The 24259-nt window shown below is 37.1% G+C and overlaps 2 protein-coding genes and 1 long non-coding RNA gene across 5 annotated transcripts; 2 read left to right on the top strand and 1 right to left on the bottom strand.

The window, feature by feature from the left end:
• On the top strand, positions 1 to 11766 carry gabpb2a (GA binding protein transcription factor subunit beta 2a). 2 transcript variants are annotated; one of them, XM_044138885.1, is made up of 8 exons: positions 1 to 300; positions 3118 to 3225; positions 4326 to 4493; positions 5265 to 5459; positions 5719 to 5866; positions 6830 to 7006; positions 7086 to 7204; positions 8105 to 11766. In XM_044138885.1, the coding sequence occupies exons 1-8, from the start codon at positions 142 to 144 to the stop codon at positions 8444 to 8446; spliced, it is 1416 nt and encodes a 471-aa protein (XP_043994820.1). In that variant the 5' UTR covers positions 1 to 141; the 3' UTR covers positions 8447 to 11766. The 2 variants fall into 2 exon arrangements, with proteins under 2 accessions (XP_043994820.1, XP_043994821.1); XM_044138886.1 differs by lacking the exon at positions 1 to 300 and adding an exon at positions 336 to 1351.
• On the bottom strand, positions 10267 to 13761 carry LOC122843825. Its single transcript, XR_006372784.1, has 2 exons — positions 13632 to 13761; positions 10267 to 10628 (listed from the first exon to the last, which is right to left on the bottom strand). It is a non-coding gene; the product is annotated as an uncharacterized LOC122843825 (long non-coding RNA).
• anp32e (acidic (leucine-rich) nuclear phosphoprotein 32 family, member E) lies at positions 12741 to 24259 on the top strand. 2 transcript variants are annotated; one of them, XM_044138887.1, is made up of 7 exons: positions 12741 to 12947; positions 15350 to 15499; positions 16947 to 17069; positions 17150 to 17312; positions 18099 to 18226; positions 19694 to 19733; positions 20468 to 24259. In XM_044138887.1, the coding sequence occupies exons 1-7, from the start codon at positions 12894 to 12896 to the stop codon at positions 20551 to 20553; spliced, it is 744 nt and encodes a 247-aa protein (XP_043994822.1). In that variant the 5' UTR covers positions 12741 to 12893; the 3' UTR covers positions 20554 to 24259. The 2 variants fall into 2 exon arrangements, with proteins under 2 accessions (XP_043994822.1, XP_043994823.1); XM_044138888.1 differs by having other exon boundaries at positions 18099 to 18190.

The raw sequence follows: 24259 nt of genomic DNA on the forward strand, positions 1-24259 counted from the left end.
TTTTTTTTTTTCACTGTTCTGGGATCAGGATGTTTTCTGACTTCGCGTGAGTCTGAGCGTTACACATGCTGCAGTAAACTGATCTCTGGTCTGTTCTGGTTGGCGCTGGCTAAGCCCCGCCCACAGGGAGGTTAACGTATTATGGCTTCTACCTCCGGTGTCGCGCCGCCGCCATATTTGTATCAGACAAAACACAATAATCAAGAGTTTTTAAATGGCTCTTCGGCGGGTAAATCCCTGCCAGACTATCACACACCCCTGTTGAAATACGGTTACAGGGTTTACCGGGTACCAAAAGAGGTAAAAACCAGCCGAAATGTAACTTTTTAACCATTTGAACGCTTACAGGCTAACGGCTAGCATAATTGTGTGGTAAACAGCGGAATGGAAAAAGTACGCATTTCCTGCCACGACTTTCAAAATAAAATAGGGGCGGTAATAAACTGGTACTTTGGTGAAATACTTTTTTACTTTAGCGTACTTTGACTCACAAAAAATTATCTAGTAGAGGCTTTAATTTCTTTAGATATAAATGTATATATATTGGAAGAATATTTAATTTAAAAGTGGTTAAATATTTTCCAAAAATACTATCTTGTCAAAGGCAAAAAGTCAGTGCTCAGTTCTGTTCATTTTTCTAATTATTACTTTTAACAAAAAGTGTCTAGTCAGTGTTGTCTCGTGGCATATTTTATGTTGATATGTCTGATGTAATTAAAACTATAAATATAACATAACTTTTAATATTTCTGTACAAAATAAAATCTACAAAGTATTGTTCAAATATTTCACTGGCATGTATGGCACACGTGATCTAATGTAGTGACAGTCTAATATAGGTCCGAATTTAACACATGATCCATCTTAGATAAACTTTAAAGCTGAGTACTTCTGGAATTACTCAAAAGTACTTCTGGAATTATTTTATATGAGATATTTTGACAAGAGTTAAAATATTTGACAATTGTAAAATATAAAGGAATCGCATAAATTGGAAGACGAGATAAAAGCTGCATTTTCGTGACATTTAATTTTCTTAAATTGAAATACCGAGAACTAGTTTTATTTTGAAGGCTCAATATCAACCTCCGGCTGCGTTACTGCTACCGATTGCTAACTTTCAGCAGTAAACAAGCTCTGAGGACTACGACAAGCTACAGTGGTCCCAAATGCCTGTTTTTAGCGAATTTTGAAACAGATTCTTCGGATATCTGGCCCATGCTACGTCTCAGAGAACCATAAAATCGCACAAATCATCTTCACGCGGCGGGGTTTGCGCTTCTTAGCCGGCTAGCTTGCTAACATTAGCATAGAGGAGTAGCCTGGTTGGACCCGAACAAACCTGAACGCGGTAAGTAGCCCCTCTGCCGTCCTACGCCAGGAGAAGACTCATAGTTTCCGAGGTTTCTCATATTTAAAGATTACAGAAATAACCACAAAACGTGGAACAATCTCATCATACACTCCGGTAAGCGCTTTGGCGGTGCACGCTTGCAGAATGCAACTTAACCGGATGTGGAAGTAGTTTTTTCTCCGTGTGTAAAATAGGAAATTTCTGTGTGACTTCCCCCGGAAAACCAACAACTTAATATCAAACAGTTTCCTGTCGGTGCTTCTGTTTATTTCTCGGTAGCATCGACGGATATATTTATATGTAGAATGCCGTAGAAAGCAGCTTAGATGGGGGGACAGGGGGTACGTGGCACATGGCGGTCTATTTTCTGGCCGTGAAGGCGCGTAAAATGGCTCCTCGGCCGCTGAGACAGAAGTCTCGTCCCGCTCCGCTGTTTCGCAATAACAAACACTGTTTGTTCGCAGGAGTTCCATTATCGGACGGGACTTTTAACAGTTACAAAAATATAAAATTATCATTATAAACCCACAGAAGGTTTTCAAACTAATAACTCATTTTACAAAATGGTCCCACTTTGATTCTTAAGAGGTGGTTTCTCTATAGTTTTAGCAAAAAGGAAGGTAATGGGCTAAACTCTTGAATGCGAGTAATTCCATTATCGGACACACATGAATATGTATGGGTGGTCCTGTTTATAAGACCTTAATTTGCTTTTATAAATTTGCTCTTGAACCGGAAAAGTTGTCCAATTTTTGTAAAACTAAATTATTGAAACTCTGCACAAGTTTTTATTTTGTTGTAAATGCAATTTGTTTCCGAAAGGCGGGGGGTTTGTCCGATAATGGGCACATATGTAGCTTCAGAACCCCGTTACAGTGAATGGAGGGGGAAGCTAACACACCCTTCTTTTTTAGAAGCAATTTTTAACTTTTTTTTTTGAGAGAGAGAGAGAGTTTTAGTGAAATAAAATGAGATTAATTATGTTCTGGTGTTTAATAAGCTGTTAAAAGTACACTTAGGCTTAGTTAAATATTCACACTGAACATAAGAAAGGCATCATAAAAGTTTTTTAATGATAGATTTTATAAGATTTCACCAGCATTAAAAGAATATTTTCAGACACAAATAAATCAGTTTCTGTGGATAATGTGTGAAACCAATTCCCAAAACATTTGAGAACCATTAAAACCATTGTTGTTGCCATCTAAAAAAATATTTTGGTTTTAAATTTTTTGGAAAAAGCAGTTTTTACTTTGATCTATTTTTAAACTGCTGTTAATTAATGTTCCTGTCTTAAAAACTCAATAAGTATCTTTTAATCAATGTAATGGTTTGCTGTTATTTTTGGTTTTTATTCATGTAGCCATCACTGCCTGTGTCTCATTTTCGTGTTTTTAGCCACAACATACACTGAAAATACAGCCATATTCAATAAATTACATTGTTATTGTAATGTGGACTGATGTAATTGTAATGTGGACAGACTGATGTCTTCAACTCTTAATTTTTGTTAATTATGATGGGTTTTCTGCTTACAGCTAATGAAAACACAACATTTAAGATTACATATTACATCAGACCAATAAACTTTGTTACAGAAATTGTTCAAAAAGCGCTTTTAATCTGACAAACGAGCCTCATCAGAATTCATTTAGTAATTTACAGAATATGGCTCCTGCTACTAATCTAAAATTTGTGTATTTTGGATGATAATAAGGATTGGAGAGTGGTTTTTTATGAACTGCTGCTCTGATGTGTGTTAGATGTCGCTGGTGGATCTGGGGAAGCGGCTGCTGGAAGCGGCTCGGAAAGGAAACGATGACGAGGTCCGAAACCTGATGGCCAACGGAGCGCCGTTCACCACCGACTGGGTGAGCCGCCCACAAAACTCCTTTGCAATGATCTGTTTTACCTCTAAATAATGCAATGACTTGAAAAGTAAAGCTTTTTTCTCATTTTGTCATTTCCAACCACAGATTTTAGTGTGTTTTATTCAAAGCTGCAACTAACAATTATTTTAGTAATTGATTATTTGGACAATCGGATGAAAAAAACATTTGGCATATTTTTCATTTAACTTCTAATAATTTTTAATACAACATTAGAAGTACATTGAAAATGCAAACAAATAATTCAGTTCCTTTTTTAAATAAAAAAATGAACACTTTATTGCATGAAATGCAATAACATAGCATTCCTGTAGTGAACGTTTGATCATTTGTGGAATGATTGACTACATTTTGGATTAACAGATTGATAATCGAGTGACAAGGCACCTTTTGTCACTCGATTATCAATCATAGCAAATTTTTTTAGTTATTAATTTATTATTAAATCAGTTAACAATTGTTTCAGTAATTAATTAATCACAAGTAATTGTTTCAGCCCTAATTATATAGGAATTTCATGTCATACACCAGAAAACTGATTTATTTAAATGTATTTTTTAATATTTTCTGCAGAAATTGTAACAAAATGGAGAAAAGAGTTGGTGAATACTATAGAGCAGGGGTGGGCAACTCCAGGCCTGGAGGGCCGGTCTCCTGCAACTTTTAGATGTATCTCTACTTCAACACACCTGAGTCAAATAATGAGGTCACTAGCAGGACTCTGGAGAACCTGACTGGACTTGGGGGGAGATTCAGCTGCTGGATTCAGGTGTGTTGGACCAGGGAGACTCTAAAAGATGCAGGACATCGGCCCTCCGGGACCAGGAGGGCCCAGCCTGCTATAGAAGGATCTGAATATTAAGAATGTAATGCAGAGTTCAAGTGGTTCAAAACAAAAACGTATTAAATTCATTCAGTTCTGTTATAATGATATTTATTTTAATGGCCTTTGTCTCTTTTTGACGTTACTTTTCCACACCGACCAGTTGAAGCAGCCAGTTTATCCACTGCAGTGATGTCACAGTTGTTCAATCTGCATGTGACTTCTTTCTCTTCTTCTTCTTTTTCTGTGTTTTCCACAGTTGGGGACGTCGCCCCTCCACCTGGCCGCCCAGCACGGCCACTACTCCACCGCCGACGTCCTGCTGAGGGCTGGCGTCAGCAGAGACGCCCGGACCAAAGTGGACAGGACCCCGCTGCATATGGCAGCCGCTGAGGGACACACAGTCATCGTAGAGCTGCTGATCAGGGTGGGACTTCAGGACCGACTGGTTACAGTTTGTTTCAGTCGGCCATCTTTTCTTTACCTTTATGACATCATCAGGGGGCGTGATAGATTCAAAGACCAGAAAATAGTTGGACAGAATTGTGTTTTTGGCTCTTAGAGTTCATTTAATGTATATAGACAGAACAGTGGACAGAGCGGATAATGCTAAATATTAAAAATAATAAACAATAAAAGAACTAGTTGATAATGAATAAAAATAATTCGTTTATAAACAATAAAAACTAATTTATAAACAATAAAACAACTTGTTTTTTTATATGCAACAGAAACAACTTGTTTATAAACAAAGTTAACTGGTTTATAAAGAGTAAAAATAACTAGTTTATAAGTAATAGATTAACTAGCTTATAAATAATGATACAACTAGCTTTAAAACAGCAAATCAACCAGTTTTTGAATAGTAGAACAGCTAGTTTATAAACAGTAAAGCAATTAAAAACAAACTGTTTGTAAACGATCATTTAGAAATGAAGCCTAAAAAAAAAAAAAGAGTCGAGATTAAAACCACTAAAACTTTAAAAGTAGAAAATATGAGATGGAGGGCAAGACAAACAATAAAATCTTAAAAAATAAAGTAGTTCAAAAAAAGCAAAATTTTTAATGATCACATGGAAGTTTGTGTGAAACGACTAAACGTTGCATCGAGACTTTTACTCTTTCCTCTTAATGCAGACGACCAGATAAATCCATGCGAATTAATTTTTTTAATGGTTTTTGGTGAATCTGCCTTCAGAGCGGTGCAGACATCAACGCCAAAGACATGCTGAAGATGACAGCTCTCCATTGGGCGGCGCAGCACGGACACCACGGCGTGTGCGACACCCTCATCAAACACGGCGCTGACGTCCACGCGCGCAGCAAATTCGAAAAGACGCCATTCGACATCGCAGCCGACATCCAGAACACGGAGCTGATGCTGATGCTGCAGGTGAGAGGAGCTGCAACAATCAGTCAGCTTCTCCTTTTTCTGCTAAATTTAGTTGTTTTTAATTATTACTGCAGCTGCAAATCATCTTAAACTTTTGCTCTTCCTACTGGATGCCACATCAAAGTGCCAACTTAAGATCTGCAAAAACAGAATAATTATAAAACTATAGTTTAATCCACTGTAGCAGCTAATTATTATTAATAATTATTATTATTACATGTTTGCACTTAGCCAGGTGTTTGCTGGTGTTTGCTTACAGGAGAGCATGCAGAACCAGGTTAACATGAACCAGGTGAGCATGAATGTGGAGACGAGCAGCACCACCAACCAGCCACAGTTCATAATCCAGGGAATACCGTCCATCCAGGGGGTGAACCTGGCGGAGCTGCTGAACAAGGCTAACGCAGGTGAGAACAGAAACTTCACTGTTTAAACGCTAATAAACCCAAAATGAGCCTCATGAGTTTAAATACTGTCTGACCTGGAGAACATGAGGAGCTGAAGTGTTCGGAGTCGAAGGAGTGAAATTTGTTATTGTAACATGAAAACATGTGAAAAGGTTTACATCAGGGGGGGCCGTTTCTGGCCCGTGGACTGATTTTGTGCGGCCCTCAACTACAGCTCAAAAAATACAAATCTGAACCGGTCCAGCACAGATGGTTGATCTGATGGAGATGGACACTTTTTATTAATTTTATAAAATTAACAATATAATTTTCTTACAATAGAAATTGTAAAGAACGACACAAAGAATTCATCTTTGTGTTACCGAGCTCTTATAATTAAAAGAACTAAAAACTTTTTCTGAACCCAAATCCGCTTTTGTTTAATTTATTAAATTTGGCTAAATATAGCATACATTTTGAAAAAAGGGACACAAATCCTGTTTTTAATAAATGTATTTATTCAAGTTCAAAAGGAACTGAAAACTAGATTTTTAATGCAGAAACTTGCAAAATCCTTGTTACATCTATGGCTCATATGTAGCAAATATTATTATTTTATATTTAGTCTAGATTTATGTTTATTTGATTATTTATCTATTATTACCAGTAACACTTGTATTTTGTGTATTTTTTTATATGTACTCATTGTACATTGTTGCTTTTGTGCGATGACAATAACTCTAGTAAAATCTATTTTGTGCAGGAAAAAAATCAGGCTTCTTTATTTGCTTGATGTTAGTTTTTATAAATATTTTCTTTACTTGTGAGTACTTTTGATTTAAAGTTTAAGATGTATAAATATTTCTTTCAGCTGGTTGTAAAGTCAGTGCCTCCATTTGAAGCGATCTCTCTCTCTCCCCCTCCCTTTCTCTTTCTCTCCCTCTCTCTCTCTCTCTCTCTGTCTGAAATGTTTTTGCTCTGCAGGAGAGTCAGAGGAGGCGATGGCAGCCAGTGCTCTGGACTCCAACATCCAGCATGCCACAGTGGTGAATGAGAGTGGTCAGCGGGTCATCACGATCGTAACGGACCAACATGGCAACCTTCAGACCACGGGGGGGATGTCCCAGCCCTTCTTCGTCACTATGCAGCACGGACAGCAGAGTAAGTCCCAGACTGAGAGCTGGAGGCTGCAGGACGGTTTATGCTCAGATAATTATTAGTTTGTTTTTTTTTCTGTCAGTGCTCGCAGTGCCGGCCAACACGGTGACGGAGGAGGTGGTAACAGAGGAGCCGCAGCCGCAGCCCTCCAGGAAGAGGAAGCTGGAGGTGACCAACAACCACAACGACACAGGAGAGACTGTGAGTAGTTCCTGTTCCCGTAGCTGAATTACATTTAAAACAGGGTTATTACAAAGCAAAAGACATTTGCACTCACATCTGTCTGTTTGAGGTGATTTAATTCAATTCAATAGTCAAAATGTCCCTCCAGATTTTTTATTATAAAGCAGGGAATTCTGGGTAAATACAACCAAAACTAATGCAAGCGTCAAGCGCTAGCAGGAGAAATGAGTCTTGGTCTTTTTCCAAAGACAAAAGAGAAATCCTACAATCACTAAAACAACGCCACTCCATTTTTGTTTACATTTCATGAAGAAGAAAGTTGAGTTCTTGTCTTATTCAGAGGTTCTGATGTTGTTTCCTTCAGGAGTTCTTGGTACAGCGCACCCACAGGAGAGGAGGGGAAAAAGGTTTTTAAATTAATTTGGATTGTTTGATTCAATGTGAAAGAGAAAAATGTAACAAATGTAGTGAGTTTAGTCCCCAATTAAATCGAGTCTACCGAACTATCAGGTGTGAAAACTTCCTTAATCTAATAAACAATATTAATCTGGATGTGTGTTACATAAATCATGTTCAATAAATAATTAAAATGTACTGACCATGAATGTATTTCTGTTATGAACAAATTAATTTTGGAGATATTAAAGGTTAAATCAAACTTGCCCATGTACAGTACCATGTGGAACACCAAAACCGACTGACTGGTGAATGTGGAGAAATTAAAAAAGAAACAGAAAACACACTTTGGATGATCTGGTACTGATGGGATTTTCTGTATACGTTTCAAAACCACCAACATACATCTGGATTTAAAAAGTTCTGTTCACTGTTGCCTTGTCCCACTGAGCGTCACGGGTCAGTTCAGTTTGCTATTTTGACTGTTTTCATTGTAAAGGTTTCTTCTTCTCCGTTCTTCAGGAGCTGCTGCAGAGACAGCTGCAGGAAGCTAACAGGAAGGCTCAGGAGTACCGGCAGCAGCTCCTCCGTAAGGAGCAGGAAGCCGAGGAGTACCGCATGAAGCTGGAGGCCATGGCTCAGAGTCAGGCCAACACCAGCAACGGCAACGCCGCGGCCGGCACCAACGCCGCCAGCCCAGAGGAGGTGGTGGGAGGGGAGGATGAGGAGGAGGGCGCCACCGGCGTAGTGGAGGAGGAAGGAGAGATGGTGGTGCTGCAGGAAGGGGGAATCATCATGGAAGGGGAGGAAGGTCAGGTGACGCTGGTGGAGACGGGCAGCGAGGCGACGCAGGTCAGCTCCTAACGCAGGAGGAGACGCATCGTACCAGGAGGCGGCTGATTGGACTCATTTAACTGAGACAGAGGGGAGGAGCTGACTCACCACAGGAAGTACAGAGCATCCGAGTCGAGATGGATTCCTTACTGAGAGACGGACCAAACAGGAAAGTTCAGCTCTGCTTCATTTTAAACCCTAGAAGGACTGGCAGCTGACCGTCGCTTCGATGCGATCCAACAGAAAGGGAAAAGATGCATGAGTTGACATGGACCTTCATGTCATGTTTGCTTTACGTTGCCATCCGTCTGCACAGTTCAATGTGAGAAAATGTGGGAACGCTTCGGCACAGAGACGAACGTTTCTGTTCCTGATAGAACTACAATCTGCTTCCCTGTTCGAAATGTGACACAAGAAACTTAGACCTTCAGTCTGGCCTAATTCAAGATTGAACATCGGAGAATCGGAGCCACGCTAGGAAATAAAAAAATATAAAATCACGAGATTAAAGTCATAACATTATGTGAATAAAGCTGAAATAATACAACAATAGTTATATTATAAGATTAAACTCATGATGAGAATAAAGTCAAAATGATATAAAAATAAATTTGAAATAATACAGGAATAAAGACAAAAATAATAAGAGAATAACGTCGTACAAGAATAGATTTTACATTACATGAGAATATAGTTGAATTAATAAAAGTATAAATATTACCATTTTATTGTGGTAATATTATGTCTTTATTCTCATGATTTAGAATTTATCCTCATATTATTTTGATTCAGTTCTTGTACTAATATGAATTGTTCTCATATTAGGAGTTTATTCTTGTATTATTTTTGACTTAATTTGTGTAGTATTACTTCGTTTTTGGACCATTATGACTTTGATCTTGTAATTTTATGACTGAATCATTTTCTTTCAACTTTATACTCATATTATTTTGACTTTATTCTCCTTATATTATGACTTTATACTCGTGATTAAAATTTTTATTAATGTTTATTTTTTTCTTAGCGTGGCCCTAATACCCTGTAAGTATCTCCTCTTTTTGAAGGCCAACAGCTATCCCATCAGACCCATTTGTTTTCTTATTTTAAACATTATTATGTTCTGTTTTGTCGTTTAATTTAGCGAATCCCAAAGTTAGCTGACCTCATGTGACCATAACTGAACGATTATCGAGACACTGCAGTGATTCCTTCTAATGTGAGCTTCGTTTTTAGTGTGTTTGGAGGGGATTTCATCATATTCAGCATGAAATTCAGATATATCATCACCGCAAAAACACTGAATCTTACTGAGTAGTTTTAGTTTCGGTCTAGTTTTTTTTGTCTAAATTGCTTAATATGCTTGAAACAAAACTAATTTTTTAAAAAGATTTAGGAACTTGTTTAATATAGATGAAGTTTCACAGGCAGATTATTTTACTTTTAACATGGAAAAATATCCTGTTGTAAGTGAAATAATCTGCAAGTGAAACTAAAACCGGTTGCTAAGTAACGGGCTGGGTTTGACTAAGGTTGCTAGGTAACAGCTTTAGCCCCCCTTGCCAGTGGAACTTGAACTTTTTCGTCAATGAAAATGAATTATTGACTTAAAACAAGCTACTATGTTTTGCTGAAAAGTTACTTATAACTTAGTTTTGTCTTATTTCAAGAGTTCCAAGATATTTTCACCAAAAGCTAGACCCAAAATACTTGGCAAGATTTTATGTTTTTGCTGTGATTGAATCCATTGTATTTCAATATTAAATCATTTAATACCAAACTAACTTAGCAGTCACACAGATATTTTATTACATGTTTATCCTAAAAGAAAACCCACTCGTATACAGTCCAAAACCAGTTAAAATATTTTAATTGTACCTCGAATTATTCAGTTTTCTGCTGTGCAGTAGACCAACAAACTGTCCAAAGGTAAGGCCTAAATTGTTGTGCATGTTAAAGGTGAACCCAGATCAAATGTTACAGGCAGGAAAGGAGAAGGTTTTTCCTTCGAGAAGCTGAAAAATACTTGATGTCTTCCCTTTGTCCTTTCATTCTCCATCTTATCTTTAATCTTTATCCAATTCTGCAGTGTCGTCTGTGGTTCTGGTTTGGAACCAACTCTGTGACAAACAGCAGCACAGTGTTTCTGAAGGCCTGATGCATTCATGTTTGAGGCTTCGAGAGGGTCTGGATGTTGGCTGCAAGCTTGATTGCACTGCAAAAACACAAAATCATATCAGTATGATTTGCGGTCTGTGTTGAAACTGGTTGTTTTGTTGTGATTTTTATCAAAATGGTTAATATTAGAGATGCACTGATCAGACTCTTCCTGGCCATGAGGTTCAGATTTTGACCAATTTTTTTTTTAAACACATAAAAGTGAAAATGTGTAATTTGGTTGTTGATAAACTAAAATGACATGTTTGTGGTTAATAATTTTTCAACCAAAAAAGTTCGATGTTTTGATTTAAAGAGTAGATCAAGGTTTATTGGGAAAATATTGGCTGATTCCAACTTGATCGGTGCATCTCTGTGAAATCTGTATAAGGGCATCAACTTTCTCATCTCAGTTAAATCTACAGATTGTTACCGCCACAAACTGAAGCAGAACAACCTGTTTACAACTTTACGATTTGTAAGAAAAACAAGTTGTGGAACAATTCTACTGTAAAATGAAGTACTACTAACCTCATTTAGGAATGTTTTGACTTGTTCTTGCAAAAAAATATTAATTTTCTCTCAATTAGTTAGAAAAACTCAATAAATTAAATTCATGTGCACCTACAGGAACCTTTTGAGCATGAAGGAGTTTACAGTTAGGTTGGAGATGAATCCCCTGAAGCCAAACACATGCTGGTCCAGTTCGTGCTGCTGAACTTCACTGCACTCGGACCGATCACATGTATCCTCTCAGCTGCCTGCCACCCCCCACTTCTCCTTCAACCTGAGACTAGCTGTTTGTGTTATAGTTATTTTTATAAGCTTGGCATAACCAACCCTTTTCTATGTACATATAAAGTTGTATTTTTTTAACTTTACCTACTGGCTTCTCTGTGACATTGATGATGATGACGATGATGGCTGCCTGCAATTAAATATACTTCTTTTTTGTTTTTGAAGAACGTCTTTATTGTGTCTTTGAGATTTCAAAGCGATGATCACCATACATAGTTTGCTTCATTTATTTATGAGCTCTCTATAGTTTTTGGAGCACAGCGTAGCTCTGTAGTTTAGCGTTGGTCATGATATTTTTGTAAAAACAAATTGTATTTGTAAATAAGTTTGCTTTTTTTTTTTTAAACTAATATTCATTTTATTATGTTCTTTTTCAATAAACTTTGTGACATTTAAAGCAATACAATATATGGCAAGATAATTTGTTGGGGGAAAAAATCCTAATATAGATTGCATATATATTGAAATTTAATGTTCCCCAGATTTTTATTTAATTAATATTTATAATTTGTGAAATGGAAAAAGGCCCACAGCATCACAGATCCTCCATAACAGTGCTTTTCAACATATTTACCCATTATTTTAACCCACTGCCACTTTACTTTTTATGCCAATAATCCGATTATTGTGGTGTTTGAGAAAAGTCCCATATCAAAATCTGTGTTTATGTTTGTGATGATGGGACAGAAAAGGCTTTTTTCTACCATTAATCCCAAACAATCATTTGGTAAGTAAAAGTTTTCTAATAAACTGATCCTGAGAAGTTACAACAGCATGCTTATAAGTTTTATTTGTTTTTGTTTTAACTTCCTTACCACCATTGTCTCTGAGTGGTGATAAGATAAAAATAGGTCCTCATCCAGCCTGGTGGCCAGTTGTCATGTCACATTTATAATACAGGGAAAAAGAAAGTCATGGATTTCTAGGAGTTGCTCTTATAAGTATCTATGAACTGATCAATTTTAAAAAAGGTATGTGTTAGAGGAAAAACCTCTATATACATTAGTTATAATGGGATTGTTAGGGGCACCAACTATTAGCTACTCAGTAATGTCAAAAATATTTTCTTTTAAAAATATACATTTTGGATATTCCTATATTTGTTGTGATAATATATTAATAAAATATATATTTAAAAAAACACATTCAGCAAAAATGTTGGTAAAAATTACATTAATATTATTTTAATTGATTGATTAGATCAACAACCCTGACAAATTTAAAAATGTCACCCGCATCCAATACTACGACTCCTACGCCTTTTAAGCCATGCAGATAGAGGATTATTATGTCGATGATCGTGATTGACGTCTCTGTCGACCAATCAGAAGCGAGGACAACAGGGACGGCCAACCCCGTTCTTTCGGTGGGCGAGGCTGTAGTGGAGGGGGCAGGGCGCAAGTTATCATGGAGGATCAGTAGGCAACTTGCGGCCAACAGAGAAGGGCAGCTACCCGTCTGATCCCCGGGACTTTTCTCAACTGCTCAGCGCTCGGTTCTAAACAACCACACGTCACAGTTAAACATGGATATGAAGAAGAGGATTACTTTAGAGCTGCGGAACCGAAGCCCAGCAGAGGTAAGCGACTTAGACTGTAATAAGGTGGTAATTGTTGTCCGTGATGCGCGTCCGGAGCCCGGACCTTGCTTCTTGCCTTTCAGCACTTACTTACTCCCTTTATTGAATTCGAGAGGGCTAATCGCATGCTAAACTATCTTTATCGACGCGCTGACAGTATGAGTTATAGCCCAGCTCTTTATAGTTGTTTGAGGCATATGTGGAGCATCTTACGGGGTTCCTCGGTTGTACCGCCCCCCTGCTCTCCGACAAAATTCCGTCTCTCACTCCGGCTCAACGGTCGATACACGCTGCTAATTCCGTCAACTTGTTCGGCTTTAACTTTTTAAACGTATCTGCTCCTCGGGGAAACTCCTCTTTAAAATAATAATATTATTTGTGTTCAATCGGTTTATCCTGGAGTACGGTGTGGGTAAACAACAACTCATCTGATGTCCGTTATAGACTCGCTCGTCCTTTATGAGCGGACATTTTTAAGTCGCCGCCGCTTTAAACTTCGACGACATTGTCTTACAGCAGACTTTCTTTCAACAGGTCCGGTCACGCCACGCAATGTGCACTTTAATTCACAGTCATATTATTGTGTTTTCGTGTCTTTTTTGCGGTGGTTTTGGTTCGACCCAGCTCGCTGGCGCGCAAAGGTCGGTCACAGGCTGCGCGGCGGAGCTGTAACGCGTTACCAACCTGCCGGTACAGAAAGCGGATTAGCTTTCGTGTCGAGAGGAATTTTCGACGACGACGGCGAAAATGTCGACTCGGTGACCTACAGAAACTGGTCAAAACAAGGCGGCGTTACACCCCGCAGTAACGTGGCCACCAGGTAACTGGGAGGTTCGGCGACGGAATATGGACGACGTAACGGAACAAGATGGCGTTACACCTGAGCCGTTAGAGTACAAGAAATTAGATTACTGTGTGCTCTCGAGGAGCTACGTGAAAGCTGTGAGCACAGATATTGGTGTGCCCGGTTGTGTCGACTGTTCCCATAAACCGGGTCTTTAAAGCTGCATGCGTGTGTGGGGCTGCGTGTGGGTGTGTGAGTGTGTATTATATAACCAGCAGCTCAGGTTAAATAATACTCCAAGTTAATTTACTTGAACAGATGAAACGCTGCGGTCATGTTTTATAAATTGGGGGAAGCCGGCAGATGGTTAATGCAGAGAAACCTCCACCTCCTCCTCCTCCTCCTCTTCCTGCAGCACTCTGCATGCAGATTACAGTGGGTTAAACCCTGCACACTCACAGCGCAGATGATGATGGAGCTGCAGGCTGATGCTCCGCTCAGGCTCTTACGTTATATAAGGCTTGGAAACCAGTAGTCTGACCAATACAACAGGAACTTCATTGACCCATTTAATTTGTTATTTATTTACACTATACACAGGTTTAGTTAAAGCTGCAGTATGTTGCTTTCATAAAAAATGGGGGGGGGGGGGGTTCTTACATATTTGTTAAAACTACCATGTTATGAAAGTATAATATGAGACAGATAATCAGTGAACAGATTGATCTCCTTCACATCATCTGAAGAAATGCACCTATCCCTACCAAAAACAACCAATCAGAGCCAGGAGGAGGGTCTTAGCGCTGTCAATCAACCTCATGTACTGCTAAGTGTGCTAAAGGGGGAGAAACAACTTACCATTACAGGAAAACTGTTAATCTGCTGTCATTGGTGGCCATACTGGCTTGAGCATTCACTACATAGGAGGAGCAGCAACACAGAGTGATTGACAGCGCTAAGACCTGACTCCTGGCTTTGATTGGTTGTTTCTAGTTGGCACTGGGACAAGGCTAGAATTTTTACAGATTATCTCTCATATTATGCAATCATGATATACTGTAGTGACAGTTTCAACAAATATGTGAAAAAATTTTTTTTATAAAAGTTACATACTGCAGCTTTATAAGAAACCAAGATATTTAAACTCGTCCAATATATGAATTATATTTAAATATGTACTAATATAATTAATAATTATATAACAAATATAAATGCAAAATATATCATTTTTAGATGTAAATGCAGAATAAATAAATTCATTTATAAATAGAAATAAAACTTATTTATTTGTATAAATATAAGGCCTGCACCTTTTTATTGTTTTGTTTGCTTCCTGATCAATTAATTTTTAATTAATTAATTCATGTTTAATTTTGTCATGAATAAACACAAGCCAGTTTAGCGTAATAGTTTATAAATTAATGGACAAATTAATGTGAATTAATTATCATTATTTATGCTGTTTTCTATGATAATTTTGCTCAATCTAAAGCAAATTGTATGAAAACATTCTGATGCATTTGCAGTCATGAAAAAGTGGGATATTTCAGTTTCTGCTGTGTTTGGTGAACACAGAAATAATGTTTTCTAATCGATGGGTTTGTCTTTGCTGTTTCAGATTGTGGAGCTGGTCGTGGACAACAGTCGGTCTGCTGACGGCGAGGTCGAAGGTCTGACGGACGAGTTCACAGAGCTGGAGTTTCTCAGCGTGGTCAACGTCGGTCTGAGCTCACTGGCGAAGCTGCCTTCACTGCCCAAACTACGGAAGGTAAGCCCACCTCACCTGTCACCTGAACCACAAACATTAACACTCTGACGTTGAGTTCTAAGTTTAAACTTCAGAGATTTAAATGTTTTTTCAGAGAAGCAATATGGTAATAAAAATGCAGAATTAATTGAACTAGTTCAGAGATGTCTAATGGCGGCGGAGGTGGAATGAAGCGTTTTGTGTCTGTTTTTGTATTGAATAATACATGTAGTTTACCTGTTAGTCCACCAGGTGGCGCCATTGTGCTTGTCTCAAACCCAAAACTAAATAATAAACTTTCAGATCACAGCAATAAGTAGTTTCTCTTTCACCTGTTTCACTGGTAATGTGAATACAAACATAATTTGAGCAAAGATTAATAGTTTTTATGTTTTTTTTAGTTTCAGCTATTTATCCAAGAAGGATTTGAAGGATTATGTGGCTGTTTTCAAGGTTATTCTTCCATTGTTAGTGTCACCACTTACATTGAAGTTTAGTGTCACCACTTACATTGAAGTGGTGCCACTAAATCCATAAATCACTATAGTTTTTAAAATACTTTTAAATGCTTGAGAGTCCATATGTTACTGGGTCATATTCACATAGTTTTGTTAGCCTTGGTGTTACACAAGGTTGTGGATTTGGATCATTGCTGTTCTCTTTAGGCAAAGTTCTTATTTTTACACAGAGACATCCATAAGCAAAAATGAAGTTTGCTGCCAGTTGTGGTGCAAAGTTTTTTTTATTTTTTTATTTATTTATTTATTTATTTTTGCATTTAATGAATCCAAATATAATATTTGTAAAGTTAATAAACATCAAGCTGTAAAAACAGTTGAAATTATTAAAACCTGGACTATATAAGTGTAGTTTATCATAAGATTTCAAAAAATCGATAAGAAAAAAATATTTGATGGTTACAATAAATAAGTTAAAATTATGTTGTATTCTATTTGGTTTTTGATTTCTTTCTTTCCTTTTGTGTTTAGTGGTTTTATAACATACGACATTATATGTTTTGGGTTTTTTATGTATTGTAATGCTTTATTAAGGTGTTGGGTAGTTTAATTTGTTATGTAGGGCAGACATAAATATAAACCTTGTACCTTTTCATGTATGGGTAACAAATTAGTTGATGACTGAATTAAAACAATTCAATCCTTTATGCATTGACAGAACTGCAAGGAACCCAAGATATTAAAGAAAACTTTTTTAGCATTTGTATTTCCCTATTAAATCAACTTTGAAACATTAGCAAATCAGTACTTGGTTGTTGTATTTTTATCTTCAGTGTGTAGATAAATAAAGTCGTCCAGATCGACCTGTTGTAATATTTTAGCTAAAAATGGTTCTTATGTGTTATTTTCAGCTCTATAAAACTCTGTTTTTGAATGCAGGCTCAAGCAGGAATGTCTACATGAAGTTATTTTTGTTCTCCTGAATATTAAACCAGTCATTTTCCTCTCAGTTGGAGCTGAGTGACAACAACTTATCAGGGTCTCTGGAGACTCTAGCACAGAAATGTCCCAACCTGACCTACCTCAACCTGAGCGGGAACAAGATTAAAGAGCTGAGCACGTTGGAGGCGCTGGTCAGTTACCTCGTTTAGTTACCTTCGTTTTAGTTTATTATTATTAGGAGAGTCTTACTTTGTGACGTTTCCTGCTGCAGCAAAACCTGAAGAGCCTGCAGAGTCTGGACCTGTTTAACTGCGAGATCACGTCTCTGGAGGACTACAGGGAGAGCGTGTTCGAGCTGCTGCCTCAGGTGACTTACCTGGACGGCTTCGACCAGGAGGACAACGAGGCGCCAGACTCCGAGGCCGACGACGAAGGTGAGAGGACGACCTCCGCCTGAGCCCGGTTTGATGGACCGAAACGACTCAGCACCACGGAAGAGGCCGAGGGCCACCAGAGCAGAAAACTCAGAACTCTGACTTTTTTTCACAGAAGTCTTATATTTTTCCCTGAATTTAGTCTTTTTCTCGCAATTCTGACTTTTTCTCATAGGTTTGACTTTTTCCTCACTATTTTGACTTTTTAAAATAATTTTGACTCTTTCCAGAATTTTTACTTTTTTCTCAGAATTAGGATTTTAATCTTAGAATTGTAACTTTTTTGTCAGTATTTTGACTTTAAACTCAGAATTTTGGCTTTTTTCACAGAATTTAGATTTTTCTCAAACTTTACTTGTTTTCAGGATTCTGACTTTTATCTCAGAATTTTAACTATATTGGTAGTGATTTTGACAAAATTTTGCCTTTTTCTTAGAATTCTAACTTTAATCTCTTAAAACTCAAATCTACAAAACAAATTTGGGACTGGTTTTCAGTGTGGAAAAAGTGCCTGTTTGCAAATCCCATAACAAGGAAGAAACTATTATGTGATCATTTTTCATATGCAAACTACATAATCGAAGAATGTTCAATTACTTGTTTAAATTTAGACGAAGGTTGACAGAATCAGAATGAGTTTAAAGTCAAAATCCTGATAAAAATGCCAGATTTTGTTGTTGTATTATTGTCCCTAATCGTCTTCCGTACGGCTCTGCCCTTCTGCTTCGTGGGAATGTTTCTGTCTGCATGTGATCGAAAACGTTCAGTGTTGGTCTCTGCTTACAGACGAAGACGGCGAGGACCGGGCGGGGCCGACCGGCGACTACGGGGAGGAGGATGACGAAGAGGAGGATGAGGATGGCTCAGAGGGAAGAGAGGTGGGGCTGAGCTTTCAGGTGAACCAGGCCAATCAGGTGGGCAACTCGCCTCTGAAACCTCAGGATTCATAGCAGCCTCCTCCTTCCATCCCTCCCATCCCATCATGCAGCAGAAAACAGAGTCCTGCATCAGAGCTGCTGCTGGTTCTGTTAGACCCGGTCCAGTTAGCTGGACTCACCTCAGGCATAGTGTTGTTGTGGATCCAGTTCAGCACCAGAACAACCACCACTGACGGTCCACACTGCAAAAACACAGAACTATTTTTGATCTAGTTTGTAGTTCAAATAACTTATTACGCTTTAAATAAACTAAAACTAAATTACAAAGAACTTTTCAGCAAAATATATGAGCTTGTTTTTAGTCAATAAGTTCTAGTTGAACTGGAAGATTATTTCACTTATAATATGAGAAAAATGTCTTGGTTCGTTTTGAGCGATAAATCAATTTGATCAATTGACGATTTAATGTTTGGAAAATAGTGATTTTTTTTCACCAATCGACTCCTTTGGTTCCGTAGTTCAGCGTGATGTCAGGGCGGCGGCCATTTTGTTTGAAGTTTCTCTTTAACTTTGAGTTCAGGTGAACTCCACAATAAAATATTATGACTTTATTATAGAAATAAAGTCATAATATTGCAAGAATACTGTTTTAGGGCAAGAGAGTTGAAATAATGAGAGAATTAAGCATTAATATTATCAGAATAAAGTTGAAATTTTAGGAGAATGAAGAAATAATTTTATGAAAACTTCAACACAAAAATGAAAAATATTAATTATAAAGAGGAATGTTGAGAGTCATGTGAATGTACACTTTGGAGTAATTTTTACAAATAAGGAAATAATCTGGTCATGTCTGATCGAGATGAATCTATCAGAGCTTTTCTCATTAAAACAACTTTATTCTGGTAAACTGAATCTTTATTCTGCCAATGCAACAAAAACTTTAATCTGGCCCTAATTATTTGCTGTCCAACTCACAGAAGGGATGGCTGAAACAAAATCCACTTTTTGAAAGTATATTCTGCCATTTGTGATTTCTTTCTAGAAAAAAAAGTTGTTTAAAATGAGATCTGGGATGAAAAAATCTGAGATGTTATTTTTAAGCCGCATCGCCTTAGTCTGCTTATATCAATCTGCCAGTTTATTTTTTAAATCCATTGTAAGGAACTATTGACTTAAAATAAGCTCCTATTTCTTGCTGAAAAGTTTCTTGTAAGTTAGTTTTGTCTTATTTGAAGTGTAGTAATTTTAGCACCAGAGTAAAGACCATAAAAACTTGGTAATATTTAGTGTTTTTGCAGTGCGTTTTGAGGTTCAGCTTCACATCCAGTCAGAGTTGGTCTGATGGTTGTTGACTCGGTCTCCATGTTGTCCTGACAAATAGACAAAGAGCCTCATTAGTGTCGTCCACTCAGAAACATCCAACGGTTTTCACGTTTTTAACGTCACTTTAAAGTTTTTAATTGTCTCTCCACCTCTTTTTGTGTCTGCTCTTCATTTCAGGAAGATTATGAGGATGAGGATGACTATGCAGAGGAGGAAGGTGAGGATACTGCAGCTGGTTCAAGTTGAAACTTTTATTATTTTTACTACAATTGTAAGTGATTGAGACAAAGTGGAAGGAAAGTGATCAATTGTTTTCAGTTTTCTTTTTCAAAAACTGAAACCTCTTCATTCATCTTCATGAATATACTTCAGTTAATTATTAATCAATTATTAAATTAGTTTATGATTATTTCAATAATTGATTAATCATGATTAATTCAATTAATCGTTTCAGCCCTAATGTGGGATACACCAAGGCTCTTTTTGGGGCCCCTTTTTTTGCTATTTAACCCATGAAAGTTTTTTTTTATTAATTTAAATGCAATATATATATATTTTTTGCTCAATTTTGGTTTAATTGTTCTGGCTTTAACTGTATTGTTCTTTCAGAAAATGACTTCAATTGAGTCTGTATGCTCCAGTTAACGATTAATTGATTACTAAATAAGGGGAGGATTATTTCAGTAGTCGATTAATCATGATTAAACCAATTAATCATTTCAGCCCTATTCACACTGTGACGAAACATGAGCAAATCTTAGTTGTGTGAATACTTTTTAAGTCTCTGTGTGTCCTGTCTCTGCAGAGGAGCAGCAGGACATCAACTAAATAAGTTGATGACTATTTCAATAATTGATTAATCACGATTAATCGTTTCAACCCTAGTTGTAATGTGATGAAATCTTTATGGTGTGAATACTTTGTAAGTCTCTGTGTGTCTTGTCTCTGCAGAGGAGCAGCAGGGCGCTGCGGGACAGAAGAGGAAGAGAGACGTAGACGATGAAGGGGAGGACGACGACGATGACGAGGACAACTAGTCGTCTGTCCGTCCGTCGTCTGCGTGTCGTCCCGCCCCATCTGGACCCAACCTCCACCCAGCAGCAGCCGCGGCGCCGCGACCCGAGATAGTTGGTTTCAGTTTGTTAGATAGTCACTCGTTTTTTAGATGAAATTATATTTAAAGAGAAAGAGATTTGATGTGAACTTTACCTGTTGGTTCCAGCTGAAGACTCCACACTTTTCCCTTTAACAAAAAAAAAGAAAAGAAAATTGCTTCAGGGTCAAACCCAGTGTTCGTCCACAACCAGAACCCCTGACCCGAAGGCGCCGCTGGGCAGCTGACGCCCTGCTTTCCTCAGGCTGCTGCAGCTCCTGCCAATGTCAATCTCCAAGCACAGAAACCCGCTAAAAACACGCCTCTCGCAAATCTTCAGGGAAAACCATTTAAACCGAGAGCCGATCACTCCCAAATTCAGATACTATGAGAGATTCCTGTCCACATCCGTAACTCCAGGTTGTTTTATTACAGAGCTGCTCAAAAAATTTAATAAACCCTCTGAAAACAGAAATCCAGCTTGAATCCTTCAGGAAACGTATTTCTAATAAAATAATCTTACATTGCAAAGACACTAAATCTTACCAAGTACTTTTAGTCGAGTTTCTAGTTCAAATATCTTAGTACTCTAAAAATAAGACAAAACTAACTTATAAGCAACTTCTCAGCGAAATGTAGGAGCTTATTCACGTCATTAATTCCTTAATATTCATTTTAAAAAAGCACTAATTTCACTGGCACTGTGCGTTACCTAGCAACCCCAGCCAAGCCCAGCCCTTCGCCTAGCAACCCAGTTCTAGTTCCTGGCAAATTATTTCACCTATAACAGGACATTTAACTCAGTTCAATTAAAGATATTTTATGGATCCCAAAGGGAAATTAAATGTTTGTTTTTTAAAAATTTATTTTAAGGTTTTAATTTTTCCCATATTTCAGGTGAAATAATCTGCCAACTGAACTTTTTCACAGATATTAAGGAAATATTTACTTTAAACAAGCTCATATTTCTTGGTGAAAAGTTAAGTGTAAGTTAGTTTTATTATATTTCAAGTGCACTAGAAGCTAGGAATATACGGGAACTAAACGCTGCTTTCTATTGGAATAATTTAGTATTTTGATAAAAATCCACTATATTTATTCATATCTCTGTCTGATTGGAAGCTATGAATTACTGGTTTATTTCCTAACCTCTAAATCATGAGTGTCCAAACTTTTTGTCACATCAAAATTAAGCGCAGGCCAAATATTATTGTAAAAAACTATAATCACCCAAAATTTGATTTGTTTTTAACGTCCTCTACAATAAAGTAATCACTATCTAATTTAATTAAACAAATAAGTAATCTGATTTTTTATAGGAACAGGATAGCAGATTAAATTGTTTTTGTATGTTTTCCTTGTCAATTTTAAAACTTATTAATTTATTTGGTAGGGACAATTCACCTTTATTAACATTTTTCGTAAACTTTGCCAGAATTATCCTTCATCCATCGTCCTGCTAAAAACAAACAAAGGTCATACAAGATAAAATAACTAAACAACACACAATTTGTCAATAAATGCAATCAGTAAATACAAGACAATTACAACACAATTATTATTTAAAATTATAAGAAATAATTCAAATGAAATTAATTAAAGTAAATTAATAAAAAGCATCCATTAGCTAATTATTTTAGGCTCGACTGAAGAAAACAAAAATTATTTTGCCTGTTCTCAGCGATAACAGGCTGTAGGTCAGTCTTCATTTGAAAACGTTTGCTGTAAGGTGAAATTTAGAGCATAAGTGAATGAGCAGATGTGATTCTGGTTACCATGACAACATGTTTTTAAGTAGATTTTAATTCAAAGCCGTAGGTTTGTTCTAATTTATTTAATTAACTCTTTAATTGTGGTCAGGGTTGCAGACCCCACTTTGACCTCCCTTACTCTAGATTATGTCTAAATCTTTGCAATTCTCCTGTTTCAAATGATCCAGCGGCGACAAAACCCACAGAAAATGTTTTAAAAACAAAGTGAAGAGCTGATTGGTGCTGCAGCCGGTTCCCCGTCAGAACCTCGGAGCCCTTCAGGGAAGCCATGTTTGTCAGGTCAGAACCACGTAGGTCCAGCCGTGTCCGCTCCTCTCCAGGTAGTGATAGGAAGACCTGCAGCTCCTCAGGTCCACACAAGCAGACCCTGTCGTTTCGGTGTGTGTTTGACTCGTTGTACGTCGTTTTTTGTGATAGAGTGGAAGGAAATCTTAGATTTGTGGGTTTTCTTTGATTTGAGTGTTTTATTGTTTTCTTAATGTGTTTTTTTCTTCTTCTTGGTTTTTTGTTGTTTTGAATCAGCAGCTGTTAATATTTTTAAAGCGAGGGGCTCGTTTGTTTTTTTTAACTGTCAGGTCACAATGATGTCACAGCTCAGACTCCGCCCACTTCCGGTTCTCATGCTCAGATTTTAACATCCTTGAATCCTTTCCTCACCTCCTCAGGCTCTCTTTGTTGTAATCAGAAGGGGGCGCTGTGGAGCAGTAAAGTGTCAAACCAACATAATTGCAATTACAGAAATTATTTCCAGATTTTATTTCCTGTTTAATCTTTTAAATGTTCCTTCCTTATGTCATTCACTTTCTCCCTCCTTGTTTTACACCTCTGTTTATTATTCCCTTTGTTTTTGCAACCTTTTATCCTTTTGTTTCAATTTTTCCGTCTTTTTTGGTTCCTGCTTCTCTTTCGTCCTCGTTTCCTTCACTGTTTTCTTCCATCTCTTCTTGCGTTAATCCTTTCTTTTCACCTCCTCTCTTGCTTCCTTCCCATATCCTACATATCCTTCCTTATTCCCTGCCCTTCATCTTTTGTCTTCTTTACATCTTACATTTATTTTGCCCTTCCTTCGTTTTTATTTCCTTTCTTGGTTTTTAAAAGTTTATTTTCTTCGTTTAGATGCTTTCCTCTTTTTGTTCTTTTGACTTTTTCCTTGTTCCTACTTTTCCTTGCTCACTTATTTCCTTCTTTCTCTCTGCTTTCTGTCCTTCTTTTGTCTCTACACTGTAAAAACACAAAATCTCACCAACTATTTTTAGTCTTATTTCTAGCAGAAATATCTTATTATAGTTGATATAAACAAAACTAACTTTTCAATAATATATATAAGCTTGTTTAAAGTCAATAATTTCTTAATATTTATTTAAAACAACACTACTTCCACTGGAAGATTATCTGACTAAAAATGTGTTGTTATAAGTTAAATAATCTGCCTGTGGATCTATTTCTTTTTAAATCAATATTAAGCTATTAATTACTTTTAAAAGTTTATATTTCTTGTTGAAAAGTTACATATAAATAGTTTTTTTCTTATTTCAACTGTACTAATATATCTGCATTAGAAGCACTAAGGTTTTCTGTTTTTTCAGTGTAGTTTTTTCCTGCAGATTTTGAATTTTAATCCTGACCTCGATTGTAAACATCTGCAGTACACCCAAGATTCTTTAGAAACTCAGAGCTAAGCTAATTTAAGGAGAAGTGAAGGAAGTGCAGGAAGCCTGAATTAACAAAGGGAGACATCTTTGTTTTTCTAGGACTGTCATTTTAAACCAACTTAGGCTCAACCTGCTGTTTGATTTTCTGTCTGTCTGTCATTTTGTTATTTTTATGATCTCTGACAGATCAGCATTAACAGTGTTCATTAAAATCTATTTATTTTGA

The sequence above is a fragment of the Gambusia affinis genome, linkage group LG14 (genome assembly GCF_019740435.1).
Source record: "Gambusia affinis linkage group LG14, SWU_Gaff_1.0, whole genome shotgun sequence".
NCBI classification, from domain to species: Eukaryota; Metazoa; Chordata; class Actinopteri; order Cyprinodontiformes; family Poeciliidae; genus Gambusia; species Gambusia affinis.

Bases quoted from the DNA above. Each gene is read 5' to 3' on its own strand.
- gabpb2a (XM_044138885.1), top strand. From the start codon at position 142: ATGGCTTCTACCTCCGGTGTCGCGCCGCCGCCATATTTGTATCAGACA. The intron at 3,226-4,325 runs GTGAGCCGCCCA...TGTTTTCCACAG, and splicing joins CGCCGTTCACCACCGACTGG to TTGGGGACGTCGCCCCTCCA. The intron at 5,460-5,718 runs GTGAGAGGAGCT...GTTTGCTTACAG, and splicing joins AGCTGATGCTGATGCTGCAG to GAGAGCATGCAGAACCAGGT.
- anp32e (XM_044138887.1), top strand. From the start codon at position 12,894: ATGGATATGAAGAAGAGGATTACTTTAGAGCTGCGGAACCGAAGCCCA. The intron at 17,070-17,149 runs GTCAGTTACCTC...TTCCTGCTGCAG, and splicing joins TGAGCACGTTGGAGGCGCTG to CAAAACCTGAAGAGCCTGCA. The intron at 17,313-18,098 runs GTGAGAGGACGA...CTCTGCTTACAG, and splicing joins CTCCGAGGCCGACGACGAAG to ACGAAGACGGCGAGGACCGG.